Source organism: Budorcas taxicolor, chromosome 19, assembly GCF_023091745.1.
Source record: "Budorcas taxicolor isolate Tak-1 chromosome 19, Takin1.1, whole genome shotgun sequence".
Lineage (NCBI taxonomy): Eukaryota > Metazoa > Chordata > Mammalia > Artiodactyla > Bovidae > Budorcas > Budorcas taxicolor.
In genome coordinates, this window is record NC_068928.1 from 50,392,353 (window position 1) to 50,408,752 (window position 16,400).

Consider the following 16,400-nt stretch of genomic DNA (forward strand, 5'->3'; position numbering starts at 1 on the left):
TCATAACTTTCCTTCCAAGGAGTTTTAATTTCATGGCTGCAGTCATCATATACAGTTATTTTGGAGCCCAAAAAAACAAAGTCTGTCACTGTTTCCACTGTTTCCCCATCTGTTTGCCATCTATTTGCCATGAAGTGATGGGGCCAGATGCCATGATCTTCGTTTTCTGAATGTTGAGCTTTAAGCCGACTTTTTCACTCTCCTCTTTCACTTTCATCAAGAGGCTCTTCAGTTCTTCACTTTCTGCCATAAGGGTGATGTTATCTGCATATCTGAGGTTATTGATATTTCTCCCGGCAGTTTTGATTCCAGCTTGTGCTTCATCCAGTTCATTTCTCATGACGTACTCTGCATATAAGTTAAATAAGCAGGGTGACAATATAGTCAGATGTATAGAAAAGAAGTGATAACAAAGAATTCCTGGATTGTCACCCAGACCACCAGATGGAACCCTGCTCCTTGTCATTCTCTGTTTCTTCTGAACTGATAGAGAGTAAGTTGCAGCGTGGTGCCACTTGACCCCTAAATCCTTCCACACGTGTGTCTTTAAAAACAAAGGCATCATCTTCCATAATCAGACATGAACATTGATAACAATACCATTATCTGAACCATATTCTTATTCAAGTTTAGCCAGCTGTCCTAATAGGCTATGTTGTAAATGCTTTTCCCTGGCTACATGGGAAAGGAATGTCTGGACCACTGCCTTGAGCTAAGGATGTCTGGTCAGCTGCAACTGGTAGTGCTTTTAGCCTTTAAATGTCTTTCATGACCTTGGCACTTTGTGAAGGTCAGTCCCATTGGGGACTGTCTTGCTTCGTTAGGATTAGACCAAGGTTACCTACTCCAAGCAAAAATATCACTGAAAGGGTTTCCCATGGGGTACAGCATGGTGGGCTGTCTCTCTCATTACCCATCTTATAACCTTGCTCGCATGATTCAGTGGGAGCTGCCAGCTTTCTCCATAAAGAAGGCAGAGTTATCCTTCTCTCCTTTGTAATCTATAAATTTTTTTGAGAACTTTGAGACTAAGTGAATACTTATATATATATGTATACATATATATGTATATATAAAGACTTTCTGGCCCCAGAAGAGGCTCCAGGCTCACCTTCTATTCCCTGGCTCCTTTCGTGGAGACTAGTATTTAACAACAAAGATCTGGGTGTTGGGTGTGCTCATTGCTACTGGGTTGTTGTTGCTTCTGGGCCCTCTCAGGACAAAGCTAGGAAATATATATACTAATTCATGCATATATATCAATATTTATCTCTGTTTTTAGCTGTATGTGTGCATTTTTAAAAAAAAATGAGTTTTTACTGTTCTCTGATTCCAACTCAATTCCATAGGATTCATTCTCATCTCCCCTTATTTGTAAATTCTTTCCCTGGCAATAAGAAACCTGGCTCTCATTATCAACATGATATTTGCTTAAATGATGTCAGTCCTTTAAGTATTCACCTAGTCTGATTTTAGAGCTGCTAATATACACCCCTGTTAGAAGCATTTACTAACTCATGTACAGTATTGGGTTCATCCATGTGTTGAGCCATAGAGTACTGATTTCCAGTGAAAGTACCAGTTTCCAAAGTTGTTTAGCTAGCCCTTCTCTTCTACCCCCTTCAGAGTAATTTGTACTACAATTAGTTCCTTTTGCTACACTTTGTATTCTATTGTGCCTTTCCTACATATCCTGATTTTTTTTTTGTAATTTACATTTATTACTTGTTATGGAATTACATAGGACTGTGTAATTTTCATAAAAGTTTATATGGTTTACATTAATTACCTGTCATTATTAATGAGTCATTCTGGAATCAACTGACCATTTAGGGGAAAGTGGCAATAATGGTAAAGAACCCACCTGCCAATGCAAGAGATATAAGAGATGTAGGTTCGATCCCTGTGTCAGGAAGATACCATGGCTGCTGCTGCTGCTGCTAAGTCGCTTCAGTCGTGTCCGACTCTTAGCGACCCCATGGACTGCAGCCCACCAGGCTCCTCCGTCCATGGGATTTTCCAGGCTAGAGTACTGGAGTGGGGTGCCATTACCTTCTCCAAGATACCATGGAGGAAATGGCAACTCATTCCAGTATTCTTGCCTGAAGAATCCCATGGACAAAAGAGCCTGGTGGGCTACAGTCCATGAGGTTGCCCTGAGTCAGACACGACTGAAGTGATTTAGCATGTATGCAGCAATAAATAATATATACATCAATAAAGATTTAATGTGAAAATAAGCCATCAGAGTACTGGGAGATAATCTCATTAGTTTAAAATATCATCTTGTCTAAGTTATGCTAGGGTTAATTTTTATGTTATCTGTGCAGGTTGTAGAAACAAATTATACAATGTTTTAGCATGTTAACTAACTATAAATTAGTATCTATATAAAAGTCACCGTGAGCATTCCAGTTTTTTAAATGTACAAATCCATCATTAACAAGCCATTCAAATTACCATTAGTGTTTTCATAAAATTAATATTTTTTTATTTTTTTGGTCAAATAAATAAACATCCAAGAGTCCATAGTGATACTTTAAAAAAATCTACTGTTCACCTCTGGGGATTACTTGGGCACTAATTCATTCTAAAAATTGGCCAATAAAAGGAAAGAAGCAAATATTTTTTCTATACAAACTGTAGTTTGAAGGGATTAAGTAGCTGATGACTGGAGGTTTTTTAAAAAGAATTCCAGCTAAGGGACTTCCCTGATCGTCCAGTGGCTAACACTCTGGGCTCCCAAAGCACGGAGCCTGCCTGGGTTCCATCTCTGGTCAGGGACGTAGATCCCACGTACTGGAACTAAAGATTCTGCAGGACACAATGAAGATTGAAGGTCCCATGTGTTGCAGCTAAGATTGGGCGCAATCAAATAAATAAATATGAAAAAAAAATCCAGCTAAGAAACACAAAAGTGTTAGAAAAAAAAAATCACCATTTTGTGATGCCTAATAAAATGACGCGTGTTGGGAAGAGTCCTCAGCAGCTAATGTGACGATAGACAATAGTGGGCCAGGCAGTCCCAGAAGCCTACCATACCTCACTGCAGGTAGGACCAGCAGAGTGTCCCCTGAGATGAAGCACTGGGAAGCCCACAGCACTTCCTCAAACTGACCTGGAGCTCAAATCCCCTGAGATGTAAGGGGAACAGAAGACACACCACACTACATCACACCCGAGGATTCACCTGGCAAATCCACAAGTGCCCACGGGAACTTCTCACCACGGGTGTCCTGGCTTCCTCCCCACTGAAGTGCCACAAGCATAGAAAAGGAATCAAAAGTGAATGTGGTATAATAACTATATAAATTGATCTTTGTCCTTTGTTCCTAAATCCTTTGAGATTTCCTGAGTGATAGGATCATCTTTTGTTTTTCATAGCAAGGCCTTTTCAATTTATGTTAATGAATGACTCTTGGTGGGCCCCTATGCAGTTTTAGGGTGGGTGCTGGTTGACAGAGAGATGTAGGTTTGGAACTCTCAGCCCCACCCCCTACCCTCTGACCTCTGCAGAGGGGAGAGGGGATGGAGATTGAGTTAATCACCAGTGGCCAATGATTTAATCAATCATGCCTTGTACTGAAAAACCTCTAAACCATGGGGTTTAAAGAGCTTCCGGATTGGCGAACACATCATAATGCTGGGAGGATGGTGCACCTGGAGGCAGCACAGAAACGCCAGCAACGTCCCCACCCCATGCCTTGTCCTAAGCATCCCCTCCCTTTGGCTGTTCCTGAGTTGTATCATTTATAATAAATGGATACTTGGAAGTAAACTATTGAACCTGAGGAAGCAGTGAAGGGAACCTTTGAATTTGTAGTCTGCTGGCAAAAAATGTGGGTAACTCATGATTGGTGCCTGGAGCTGGGGCAGTCTTTGGAGTGAGCTCTCAGCCTGCAGGGTCACTCCAGTTAGCAGTCAGAATCTCACTGATGTGTGGCTTCAGACAGGTATGAGAATAAGCCTCTCAGTGGCACATCATCCAACTGTGTGGTGTGGCCTCCATCTGGATCCTGATGTGAATAAACCAACTGAAATGAGAGGGTTGTTTTTGTTTTTCCTTCTTAAGGTATTTTATTAAGTATAGTTGGTTTACAATGTTGTGTTAATTTCTGCTAAACAGCAAAATGATTCTGCTTTATATATGTATTGTTGTTGTGCCACAGGGCTTGTAGAATCTTAGTTCCCTGATCAAGGATTGAACCTGGGCCCTCAGCAGTGAAACTACAGTCTTGGGGGGCACAGTGGTAAAGAATCTGCCTGCTGATGTAGGGGACAGACACCAAAGACGTGGGTTCGATCCCTAGGTTGGGAAGATTCCCTGGAGTAGGAAATGGCAACCCACTCCAGTATTCTTGCCTGGAAAAATTCCATGGACAGAAGAGCCTGGCAGGCTACAGTCCATGGGGTTGCAAAGAACTGGATGTGACTGAGCAACTGAACATGCACAACCACTGGACTGCCAGGGATTTTCCTATATATTCTTTTTCATATTCTTTTCCATTATGGTTTATTATAGAATATCGAATATACTTCCTTGTGCTATACAGTATACAGAATGCTATTTACCCATTCTATCTGTAGTAGTTTGCATCTGTGAATCCCAAACTCCCAATCGACTCTCCTCGACTCCCCTGAGACAAGAGCTTTGAGATAGAAAAATTGAACATGACCTATTAGATAGTATTAGGAAAGCATTGTTAATTTTGTAAGCAAGTTAATGATACTGTTATGTTAAAAATAACATAAAAATTTCCCAGTGGTCCAGTGGTTAGGATTCCATGCTAATGCAGGGGTGTGGGTTCCATCCCTGGTAGGGGAACTAAGATCCTACATGCCACACAATGCACCAAAAAAAAAAAAGGCTTAGGAACAAATTTAACGATAAAAGTACAAGACCTGCACACAGGCACACTGAAAACTATGAAATTCTACAGAAAGAAACTAAAGATTAAATGGATGCCTGGGGTGGGATGGCGGAGGGATATAGCATGAAGTAAAGTGAAGTCACTCAGTCGTGGCTGACTCTTTGTGACCCCATGGACTGCAGCCCGCCAGGCTCTTCAGTCCCTGGCACTCTCCAGGCAAGAATACTAGAGTGGGTTGCCATTTCCTTCTCTAATGCATGAAAGTGAAAGTGAAGTCGCTCAGTCGTGTCCAGCTGTTAGCGACCCCATGGACTGCAGCCTACCGGGCTCCTCCGACCATGGGATTTGCCGGCAAGAGTACTGGAGTGGGTTGCCGTTGCCATTTCCTTCTCCGGGAATTAACCATAGTGGAAAAGAATATTATAAATAATATATATATATGCATACAACGCAGTCAAAGAGTCCCTGCTTCCACTACAGGGAGCACAGGTTCAATCCCTGGTCAAGGAACTAAGATCCAGTGTGCCATGCGGCTTGGTAAAAAAACAAAATTTTTTTTCTTTAAATAAATAAATACATGCATAGAAATCTCATGTTTTGGGTTGAAACATTTAATATTATTAAAATGGCAACTCTCCCCAAATTGCTCTATGCTGCTGCTAAGTCACTTCAGTCGTGTCCGACTCTGTGCAACTCCACAGACGGCAGCCCACCAGGCTCCACCGTCCCTGGGATTCTCCAGGCAAGAACACTGGAGTGGGTTGCCATTTCCTTCTCCAATGCATGAAAGTGAAAAGTGAAAGTGAAGTCGCTCAGTCGAGTCCGACCCTCAGCGACCCCATGGACTGCAGCCTTCCAGGCTCCTCCGTCCATGGGATTTTTCAGTGTAATGGAGCTTCCCAGGTGGCTCAGTGGTAAAGAATCCGCCTGCCAATGCAAGAGACACAGGTTGATTCCTGCCTTGGGAAGATCCGCTGGAGAAGGAAATGATAACCCATTCCAGTATTCTTGCCTGGTAAATAGCATGGACAGAGGAGCCTGGTGGGGCTATAGTCCATGGGGTCGCAAAAGAGTTGGACATGACTCAGCGACTAAACAACAATCCCTGCCAGTAAGTGCTTTTGTAGAAACTGAAAACAGATTGTAAGATTTATATGGAAATTCAAAGGACCTCGAATAGCCCAAAAGAATTTTGAAAAGAATAAAGTTGAGAACCTACACTGCCAGGTTTCAAAACTTACTACAAAGCTATGGTTATCAAGAGGTTGTGACATATAGGTTACAAAACAGAACTGAGTCTATAAATAAAGCCTTAAGTTTGTGAATAAAATTTCAACAAAGGTGCCAAGACAGTTCAGTGGGTGAAAACTATTAGTCTTTTCAACTCTTAACTCAATTATACACAAACATTAATTCAAGATAGAGTGTAGACTTAAATGGAAGCTGAAATTGTACATATAATAGAAGAAACTATAGGAGAAAACCTTCACAGTTTTGGCTTTGGCAAAGAGTTCTGAGACACAGCATCAAAAACATGAGCCATGAAAAAAAACTGATGTTAGAATTCACTAAAAGGTTGCCCCTTCAAATGATGTCATTAAGAAAAACAATGTTGGGCTTCCCTGGTGGTCCAGTGGTTAAGAATCCACTCTGCAGTGTAAGGAACCACAGTTCTATACCTGGGCAGAGAAGATCCCACATGTCATGGAGCATCTAAGCCAGTCTGCCGCAACTACTGAGCTCACGTGCTCCAACTGCTGAGGCCCTCGCGCCTAGAGCCCATGCCCCCCAACAAGAGAAGCCACTGCAATGAGAGGCCTGTGCACAACTAGAGAGTAGCTCACACTCACCACAAGTAGAGAAAGCCCGAGTGCAGCAACCAAGACCCACCACAGACAAGAATAATAATAAAAATAAAATAAATAAATATATCTTAAAAAGAAAACACAAAGAAAGACAATGTCAAGTAACAGAGATTCATCTGACAAAGGACTCCTATCCAGGACCCATTAGTGGCCTTACAACCAAATAGAACAATCAAATTTTTAAATGGACAAAAAACTTCAATTGATGTTGTACCAAAGAAGACTCTTCATCAAGGAAATGCAAATCAAAGCCACAAACATCATGTCCCACCCACTAGGACAGCTTTAATCAAAAACATAGACAATGCCAAGTGTTAGCCAGGGTGTGCCCAACTGGAACTTTCCCACACTGCTGTCAGGATTGTAAAATGGTACCTTCCTACCTTGGAAAAGGGCTTTCCAGTTGGCGCTAGGAGTGAAGAACCCGCTTGCCAATGCAGGAGACATAAGGGCACAGGTTCAATCCCTGGGTTGGGAAGATCCCCTGGAGGAGGGCCTGGCAGCCCACTCCAGTATTGTTGACTGGAGAATCGCATGGACAGAGGAGCCTGGTGGGCTATATAGTCCATAGGGTCACAAAGCGTTGGACACAACTGAAGCGACTTAGCACGCATGCACACACCTTGGAAAACATGGGGAAATCCACTCTTGGCAATCTACCCAAGATAACAAACAAACCAAACATTCATGCAAAAACAACTGCAAATGTTCATAACAGACAAAAAGGAAACCAAAAGTGCAGCAACTGACAAGTGAATACAAAACAAAACATGCTATACTTATACAACAAACAGGACAAAGTGCACATTCTACACTATGGATGGAGTGCGAAACCTTAGGTGAAATCACAAGACACCAGAAGGTTATGTCAGGCGAGTGTATGCTCCTGGGTTTTTGTCTCGGCACAACAAAGATTGGAGTGAGGGACATTAAAGCCCCCTCGGCGTGTCACAGCTCTCGGGTCTTGGACAGATCGTGTTATAGCTCTTAGACAAATCTGTTACAGCTCTATTTTATTTAGAAGATAGCAGGTGGATCCATCCTCGAAGAAGAGAAGAGGGTGGAGGAGAGTGCCACCGTGCATGCGGTGGGTGGGGGGGGCAGGGGTAGAGAAAGAGCGTGCACACCCATGAGAGAGAGAGAGAGAGAGAGAGAGAGAGAGAGAGAGAGAGAGCGAGAGCGAGAGCCCTTTGGCTCCTCTTTTTCTTTTTGTCTTTTTCTTCCCCCTGGGCCTGCCCTATGCAAATCGGGCTTAGTCTGGAGTGCTGTTCTCCCTGCAGTCCTCACTCCGGTCCTCGGACTGTCCTTTGACCTTCTTCTGTTCTCTCTTTGCGGGCTTTTCCCTTCCTTGTCTTTTAGCTGCCGCCATTTTGGGCTCCTTTTCCCTATTCTACCTGTCTAACAGTTATATTTTGTGTAATTCCACCAACATGAACGGTCCAGGGAAGACAAATGTACAGATGCAGAAAGCAGGACAGTGGTTGCCAGAGTCTGCGGGGAAAGAGGGCTTAGAGTAGGTGTCGACTACAAATAGTGCAAAGGAAACTTTCTTGGCCTGAGGGTTATGCCCTTCTACAAATTTACTAAAAAATAATTGAATTGTCAACTTTGAACTGATGGATTTTGTAAATTCTACCTCAGTAAAGCTGACTGTCTATGTCATTAAATATTTTCATTTGAATAATGTAAAAAGTTTAAATTAATCACAGATCTTTTAAATTAATACATTTTATTTATTACAGTGTAGATGCTCTGGGTCTGCTCAGTGATCTACTCTGCTTTTCAGATCCTTGTTATGAAAACGTTTGATACTGTGAAAATGCTGAAATAAATGTCCTTCTGTCTGGGACTTCCCTGGTGGTCCATTGGCTATAAGACTCCTTGCTCCCAATGCAAGGGGTCTGGGTTCAATTCTTGGTCAGGGAACTAGATCCCACAAGCCACATCTAAAAGAACCTGAACACTGCAAGGAAGATCAAAGATCCTGCAGGTCACAGCTAAGATCTGTCGCAGCCAAATAAATATTTTTTAAAGTCCTTGTAAGTAAATCTTTGCACACAGCCACAGTTCTTTCCTCAGAACACTGTTAGGGTTCAAGGTATACTTTCACAGCCCTCCCCAGCCTGGGTGCTCTGGGTATGGCCATGCCACGTCAGGTCACATCTCTTGAGATTCTTTGCTAATCTGACAAAAGGTTCAAAACAGTGTCATCCCTCTCCCCCCTAGAAATGTGTCACATTCCAAAAGGGTCCAGCTCCTGCCAGTCCAACCTGCACCTTCAGAAAGGATGGAGGGCAGGGACACAATGTCAGTACTGGGGGTTGTGCTGCCATCCAGAGACAGTTGTGGGAGACTCGAAGGACCAGTGACCCTGGTCTTTCAACAAGACACTGCAAGGAGCAGAGACGAGGATCCTATTATGAAGATATGAGCACAACTAACGCCATGGACAAAGCTCTCACCAAAAGTAAAATAATTCAGTACAGTCGAGGAAAATAATATTTATATCTTTAGTGATAAATTTGTTGGATTTCCCTGGTGGTACAGTGGATAGGAACCCCCCTGCCAATGTAGGGTACATGGGATCAATCCCTGGTGCGGGAAGATCCCACATGCTGGGGAGAAACTAAAGCCTGCGTGATGCAAGTACTGCAGACTGCACCTACAGCCTGTGCTCCCTAACAAGAGAAGGTGCCGCAGGGAGAGGCCCATGCATCACAACCAAGAGGAGCCCCTGCCTGCCACCAGAGAAAGCCCACAAGCAGCAATGAAGACCCCGTGCAAGCAAAACTAAATACATATAATTAAAAAAACCAGAATTTGTTAATTTTCTTGATTAGTATTCCAGGTACTTACTGCTCTATAAATTACTACAAAACTTGGTGTGAAACACACATTTTATTATGATCACAATTCTGATGGTCAGGGAGTGAGATGATATGTTTGCCTCCTGCCACAAAGCAGGTCTTCTGGGTCTTCAGCCCCCATTTTCAGATTGAGAAAAGCCACACCCCCAGATTCATCTTCACCTGAGTCCTGACTAGAAACCATGATGGGATGAGACTTTGAGGGGTCCTGGGAGGCAGTGCATGGTAGAAGGCCACACATCATGCTTTGCTTGTCTTCCCATTGAGAAGTAGGATCTAATCTGTTATGAAGTGATTTCTGTTATGATTCCTACTCACCTTGTATGAAACTCGTGGGATTTAAGCTATGTGAAGATACGTTAAGTAGTTAAAAATGGAGTCACACTGGCCAATGTGAACTTCTATGTTAGTTGTTTTGAAATGTCTGCTGTAGCACTGTATCTTAAGTGATAAACTAAGAGTATTACTTTAGATAAGAAGCTTGAAGGATGATGTATGTCACTTGAAGAAAAAGAACAACTGTTAAAGAGTCAAGACCCCTCCCCCTAGGGTTAACTGCTGCTCCTTAAGAGACCACTAAGCCCAGTGACTTTGAAAACTCTTCCCCGGAGGAACCTACTCCACACTCTTGAGAGCTGTTCCAGCTATTTCGGACACTGCCAGAGGCCCTGCTGGAGCAGAAGGCAACTTCCCATTCATGTTTGCCTTGAGACCTATGGCCCCGGGACCAAAGACGCTGCTCTTGCTGACAGGCCTCCATTTCAAGCTTCTCCCTGGAGTGGTTCATTACCCCTTTGTCCCTCCTTTGTAATTGTATGTAATAAACTGAGTGATTTGTGAACTGAATGTTGGCTACTGTTTCATATATCTCTATTCCTGATTCTCACCTGCTCTTACTGCTGGGCCCTGCCCTTCCTTCAGGCACAGAAAACAGGTTTCTTGGAACATTTGTTTTTGAAGTCCCAGTGGCCAAAATTCCACAGGAGCCGTGTGGGAAGTCCTTGGGTCAACAGCCCGGGCTGAGCGCTATGCAACGCGGTCATCTTTTTATTGTTGTTTTCATTTTATCACCTCAAGCAGCATATGGGATCTTAGTTCCCTGACCAGGAATTGAACCTGTTCCCCCTGTAGAATCTTAACCACTGGACCACCAAGGAAGTTCTGGAGTGATTTGTTACATACATGGGATGATGGTACCGCTGTTATTAACTCCCAAAGGACCTTTCTACTTAGAATATTGTGTGCAGAAATATTTATGGTAGAGGTAACATTTGAGATTTGCTTCAAACTTACTCCTCGTGGTAAGGAGATGAGGGCACACATGGCACAGGGTTGGAGACAAGCTGGAGGGCACCTGTAGACACTGATGGCAGATACTCTAGGCTTCATATTCCCATTCTTTCTGCCTCCATCCATGTGGTGGGCCACCTCCAAGACGGCTGAATGGCCCAGCTCATCTCCTTGTCCTCATGTTCCCATGCTCCCCTCCAGCACTGTACTGGGGAAGCTCCACATGCCCAGCAGAAGAGCAGAAGCAACGGCACCTCTGATACTAGGTTGTGAGGGGCACTGTGGCTTTGTTTTGCGCACTTGCTGTTTCCCTGGCTCGAATTCTCTTTCTGAGGCCTCACTCGGGGAAAGCCAGCTGCCTTACAGAGAAGCCAGAAGCTATGGGCAGCAGGGAACTAAATCCTCCAGCCAACAGCCTGTGAGGATCAGAGCCTCCTGCCCACAGCACGTGCATGAGCTTGGAATGCCTGCAGATCCTGAAACCAGGGCCCTGGCTCACAGTTCAACCACAACCTCACTAGACTGGAGCCAGAACCACCGAGCGGAGCTCTCCCTGATCCTGGGTAAAGACAGTGTATGTTGGTCGTTTCAAGCTGCTAAATTCCAGGGTTATGTTTTTACACAGCAATAGGTGACTAATATAACAGAGTTAGATAGTTTTCAAAAGGCACTTGGGTTATCGAAAAACAAACTTTTGCTCAGTCAGCGATTGGGCAATGTAGCAGGACGCAGGATGAGTGCGTCGGGGACTAGCCGGGCGGTTTTCAGGTGCGCCAACAGGAAGCCTCAAAAGTGCGTATGGAATAAATACAAGATTGGAATGCTCTGCCTTTGGCCAACTCAACTTTCTACATGTTAAGCTGACCATGGGACTCTTAATTACAGAAAACTCGCAAATATTCCCCCAAAGTTAAGACATTTCCAAAAGATACCAAGGTCAGTATTTCACATTAGGTTCTGTGACCTAAAACGCCCCCACCACGCGCAATCCAGGGGTGTGTGTTTGTGATGACTCGGGTGTGAAGCATTTGAGGTCTTGCACTCCGCGAGGAGGAGGCGAAGGAAGAAGAGATGCATGCTAGACTGGCGTTGGCAGCGCAGGCTCCGCCAGCCTGGCTACAAATCATAGGCCCGGCTTGGCGCTGCAAAATGCTCGCTGGTTGAAGGCGTGGGCATGTGTCCGATAGTCGCCACGCCTGGTGGCGTCTGGGCTAGGAGCTCCCAAAAGGGCGACCGCATGGTGACTTGGGCTGGAAGGGGAAAGGCCTGGAGAGAGCTATTCGGACACCTGTGGATGAACGTCCGACGATAACTTCCGGGAGGGCGGACATCGGCGAGTGGGCGCGAAGGCAGCCTAAGGCCGGACAGCTGCCACTCGCTGACCTCGGCTACTTGATGGGATCGGCTGTGCCGGCTCGTCCCCGCGGCGTGATGGCAGCGGGCCCTCGAAGGGAGAGATGCCCGCTGACGGAGACGCACCCGTGACACACGCGCGTCCCAGCACCTCGCAGAAATACCATGCCGCGCTCAGGTTTCCCGTGGCGCTCAGCGAGACCATCTCACTTCCCCGCCCCTTCAGCTTGCCGGCAGACTCCTGAGGATACCCGGGACTAAGAAAAGCCTGTGGCAAAGAGCACAGGAGCCCCAACCGGCCAAGTCTCCTCTGCCGCGCTGCCCAAACGGACGCGCCCACGAGGCCGGCCCGCAAGATGGCGGCGGCGCGCTGCCGGCAGCCCCTCGCACATGCGCTATCCGCGGCCCGCCTGGCGCGAGCGGAAGTCGCGTGACCCCGGAAGTGGCCGGCAGGGCGCGCGCGGGCTGGGCGGCGACGTTCGTCATTCTGTGCGGGAGGGAGCGCGAGAGCGGCGCGGACGATCCTCCGGTGAGTGCGGGCGGCGAGGCCAGCGAGCGCGGTGGGCACGGCGGGCGAGGCGGCCGCGGGGAAGGAGGCCGGGGCCGCGCCTTTGTTCTCGCTTCCCGCCCCGCCCGCCAGTCCCGCTGAGGGAATCTGCGCAGGGCGGGGGCGGCATTGACAGCGGGCGGCGCCCCGGGCGCAGGGCGGGCCCACGTGCGATCGGGGGCGCGGGGATCTGGAGGCGGGGGCGCGAGTGCCGCGGGCGGGAGCCGGGGTCTGTGCAGACCTCTTTTGTGGTCGCTGCTCGTACTCGGCAGCCCCCTGCTTGCTGGTGCGCGCGGACCAGGGCCAGGCGGGACGCCTCCTCCCCTGGGAGGTGAGGTCCCTGCGCCCCACCCTGCTTGCCGGGCCTCGCCTGGCCCAGATTGCAGGCCCTGCGGAAGTGCGGGCCTCGCCATCGCACTTAAATGATTTTGTCGCCTGCGGCCGCGCTTGAGTGACGTTAAGGCGTGAGCCTTCTAGAGGAATTTCAGAGGAAGCTGCAGGGAAGCTTGGAAAAAACGAGCCGGCCCCACCCTGCCTGTGGCGGCCGGGCGGTTCCGGGTCACCAGCGGCCCTTTGTAAGATCGGGTCCTCACGCACGTCCCGACATTGGCTGTCTTTACTGGCAACCGGTGGCCCTGACCCACCTCCCACACCGCCGGGTCTAGTCTGAGTCGCTTTCAGATACTCCTGAGGGATTCTACGGGGTGCGACGGTCATCCTTAGCGAAGGAAGTCCTGTGGCTGCCCCATCACTTCTCGCTTTGACAGCATTGCTCTGGGCTCTTCTGGGGCCCGGGCGGAAGGAGGATCTTGAGACTACCCATCACATGGCTGCAGTGGTTGTCAAATTCTAGGTCACAGACCCTCACAATTAGAGATTGGTTTGTCGGACAGGTAGGGTCTTTTAGGCCATTTTAGGACTTACCTGTGGGACTTAGGCTAGCCCCGTCATCTGAGCTCTAGGGGAGACCTGTGTTTGGGCTGGAGGGAGACATGACTGACCCATGTCCTGCACAAAGGCCTTGGTTTGTAGCTGGGGCGTTTTGAAGGAACAGGCTGGTCAGAGAGAACCCAGCAAGAGGGTTTCCTTGAGGAGAGGGCCTAGGCAGCTCAGAACAGGAAGCAGCACTTGGTCCTGGTGCTTCCTGGTTGGACCCAGGTGCTGCTGCTTCCTGGGCAGCAGGGAAGCTGTGCCTGCTTTCCTTTCATTTAGCTCTGGATGCTGGGGTGAGGTCCTGTGAGGTGGGCAGGGCGAGGAGGTGAGTGGCCCCTTTGGGCTTCAGGAGCCTGTGTCTGGGCCTTTTATGAAGTTCTGGCTGTCACTGCCTTCCTGTTAGAGAACGCGCACCTCCCCTTGGGCCCAGGTTGGGGGCTTGGCCACTTGCAGAGAGCCAGTGCAGACCACGTGCAGGTCCTGCAGAAGGGCAGGTGGGGACACACTGTGGGTCCCTCCAGGCTGCCGCAGCCCCTGCTACCCTGGTCACAGGTGTCTCACATCCAGCTAGAGGTGAGTATGGCTGAGCAGGAGCCCACAGCCGAGCAGTTGGCACAGATTGCGGCAGAGAACGAGGAGGACGAGCACTCGGTCAACTATAAGCCCCCGGCCCAGAAGAGCATCCAGGAGATCCAGGAGCTGGACAAGGACGACGAGAGTCTGCGCAAATACAAGGAGGCCCTCCTGGGCCGCGTGGCTGTGTCTGCTGGTAAGTGGGCCCCGGTGCGGTGTGTGGACACCTGTCGCTTTTCTGGGTGTCCGCCACTATTTCCCCTGCTGGCGGAGCTCTAACTTGCTGTCACTCTGCAGACCCCAATGTCCCCAATGTTGTGGTGACCCGACTGACCCTGGTGTGTAGCACTGCCCCGGGCCCCCTGGAGCTGGACCTGACAGGTGAGTGGCATCTCCAGGTTCCTTGCTGGGGCTGCCTGGCACCCTGCTAATTCCCCTAAAAATAATTTGTTGAGGTGCTGGCGCCCTCTTGTGGGGAGCCTAGGAAGTGCAACCAAGTGATTTTAATAAGGCTCTGGCTTTGGTGTAGCCTGGGATTGGAGGGTGGGGTGTGTGTGTGTGTTTTTGGTGTGGCCTGGGATGCCGGGGGGGTGTGTGTGTGTAGAGGGGCAGACGGGGCACCCCACCAGGGCCGGAGCGGCTTCCCCTACCTGAACCTCCTAGTGTGGCGTTCCTCTCAAACGCAGGTGATCTGGAGAGCTTCAAGAAGCAGTCTTTTGTGCTGAAGGAGGGTGTGGAATATCGGATAAAAATCTCCTTCCGGGTAAGGAGGAGGCTCGGGGGGATGCTGGGGGCTTGGACTGGAGAGTCTGGCTGAGCCCCGCTTGGGTGCCTCCTTGCAGGTGAACCGAGAGATTGTGTCCGGCATGAAGTACATCCAGCACACGTACAGGAAAGGCGTGAAGAGTGAGTGCGGGGGCACCAGGAGGGAGGTGGCCACTGGGGGCTCAAGGGGCGCCGGGAGGGAGCGGGGAAAGGCCCGCCTCAGCTCCCTGACGGACGCCCTCCCTGTGCCCGCAGTTGACAAGACTGACTACATGGTGGGGAGCTATGGGCCCCGGGCGGAGGAGTATGAGTTCCTGACGCCCATGGAGGAGGCGCCCAAGGGCATGCTGGCTCGAGGCAGCTACAACATCAAGTCCCGCTTCACAGACGACGACAGGACTGACCACCTGTCCTGGGAATGGAACCTCACCATCAAGAAGGAGTGGAAGGACTGAGCCGGGAGGCGGGCAGGGCGGGCGGACGGAAGGACGGACGCGCCCCACCCCACCACCCCATCCCCCCGACCCCAGACCAAAGTGCTGACAGGGCCCGCCCACGCTGCCACCACTGCCCCTGGGCTGCCTCCTGGCTGGCCTGTCCCTCCTCCACCCTTCCAGCCCGCTGGCCCCAGCCTCCTCGGTGGTCTAGTGTTGTTGCTGCTTCCGCCTGTGCTGTGGGGAGGGAGGCCTCGACCTCCCCTTCTGTATCCCTCAAGATTCCCCCACTGTCCTGACCCTACCTGAGTCCTTGGCATAGGAGTCAGGCATCGCAGTGGGGCTCAGGGTGCTCAGGTCCCCTGGGCCTTCTCTGGTATGTTACCTGGACTCCTGTCGCCCCCTTCCTGGTAGGGGTGGGGTGTACTGCGTGGGGCCTCGTGGGGCCAGTTGTCCTCCAGCTTTCACTTCTCCCCGGTCAGTCCATCCATCACTGTCAGTAACGGTCTAACCATGATGCCTTAACATGTGGAACGTGTGCTGTGGGGGCGTCACTAACCTCTAACCCTGTGTCTGCATGAGCATGTGGTGTCTCCCCCCCAATCCCTACCCCGTCTGTGATCCCCGTGGCCCGGGAAGGCTTCTGGGATGTGCTGGTCCCTAGTCTGCCCTGGCCTGTCCAGGCCCGCGGGGACAGCTCCAGGGGCTTGGGAAAAGCCAAATTGCCAAAACTCAAAAGCGGCCTCCAGTCCCACCTGGGAGGCTCGGTGTCTTCACGCCTCTGCCTTCTTTGTCCCAGTGGGCAGTGCCTAGAGCCCACGGCCCCAAGAGAGAGCCCTCGGCAGACAAAGCCAGTGGCCGAGCCTTACTTGTCCCTCCTGGCCTGCCGGCCTGGAGTTGTG

At 49.1% G+C, this 16,400-nt stretch overlaps 1 protein-coding gene across 1 annotated transcript; it reads left to right on the forward strand.

Annotated features, from left to right (window-relative positions):
• Positions 1-12,688: 12,688 nt before the first annotated feature.
• On the forward strand, positions 12,689-15,728 carry ARHGDIA (Rho GDP dissociation inhibitor alpha). Its single transcript, XM_052657321.1, has 6 exons — positions 12,689-12,775; positions 14,279-14,495; positions 14,597-14,680; positions 14,986-15,062; positions 15,142-15,205; positions 15,320-15,728. Exons 2-6 carry the CDS (start codon positions 14,306-14,308, stop codon positions 15,517-15,519), a joined length of 615 nt encoding a protein of 204 aa, XP_052513281.1. The 5' UTR covers positions 12,689-12,775; positions 14,279-14,305; the 3' UTR covers positions 15,520-15,728.
• Positions 15,729-16,400: the final 672 nt, after the last annotated feature.

Excerpts from the sequence above, each read along its gene's own strand:
- ARHGDIA (XM_052657321.1), top strand. The coding sequence starts at position 14,306 with ATGGCTGAGCAGGAGCCCACAGCCGAGCAGTTGGCACAGATTGCGGCA. Across the intron at positions 14,681-14,985 it reads CCTGGAGCTGGACCTGACAG|GTGATCTGGAGAGCTTCAAG; the intron begins GTGAGTGGCATC and ends TCTCAAACGCAG. Across the intron at positions 15,063-15,141 it reads GGATAAAAATCTCCTTCCGG|GTGAACCGAGAGATTGTGTC; the intron begins GTAAGGAGGAGG and ends GCCTCCTTGCAG.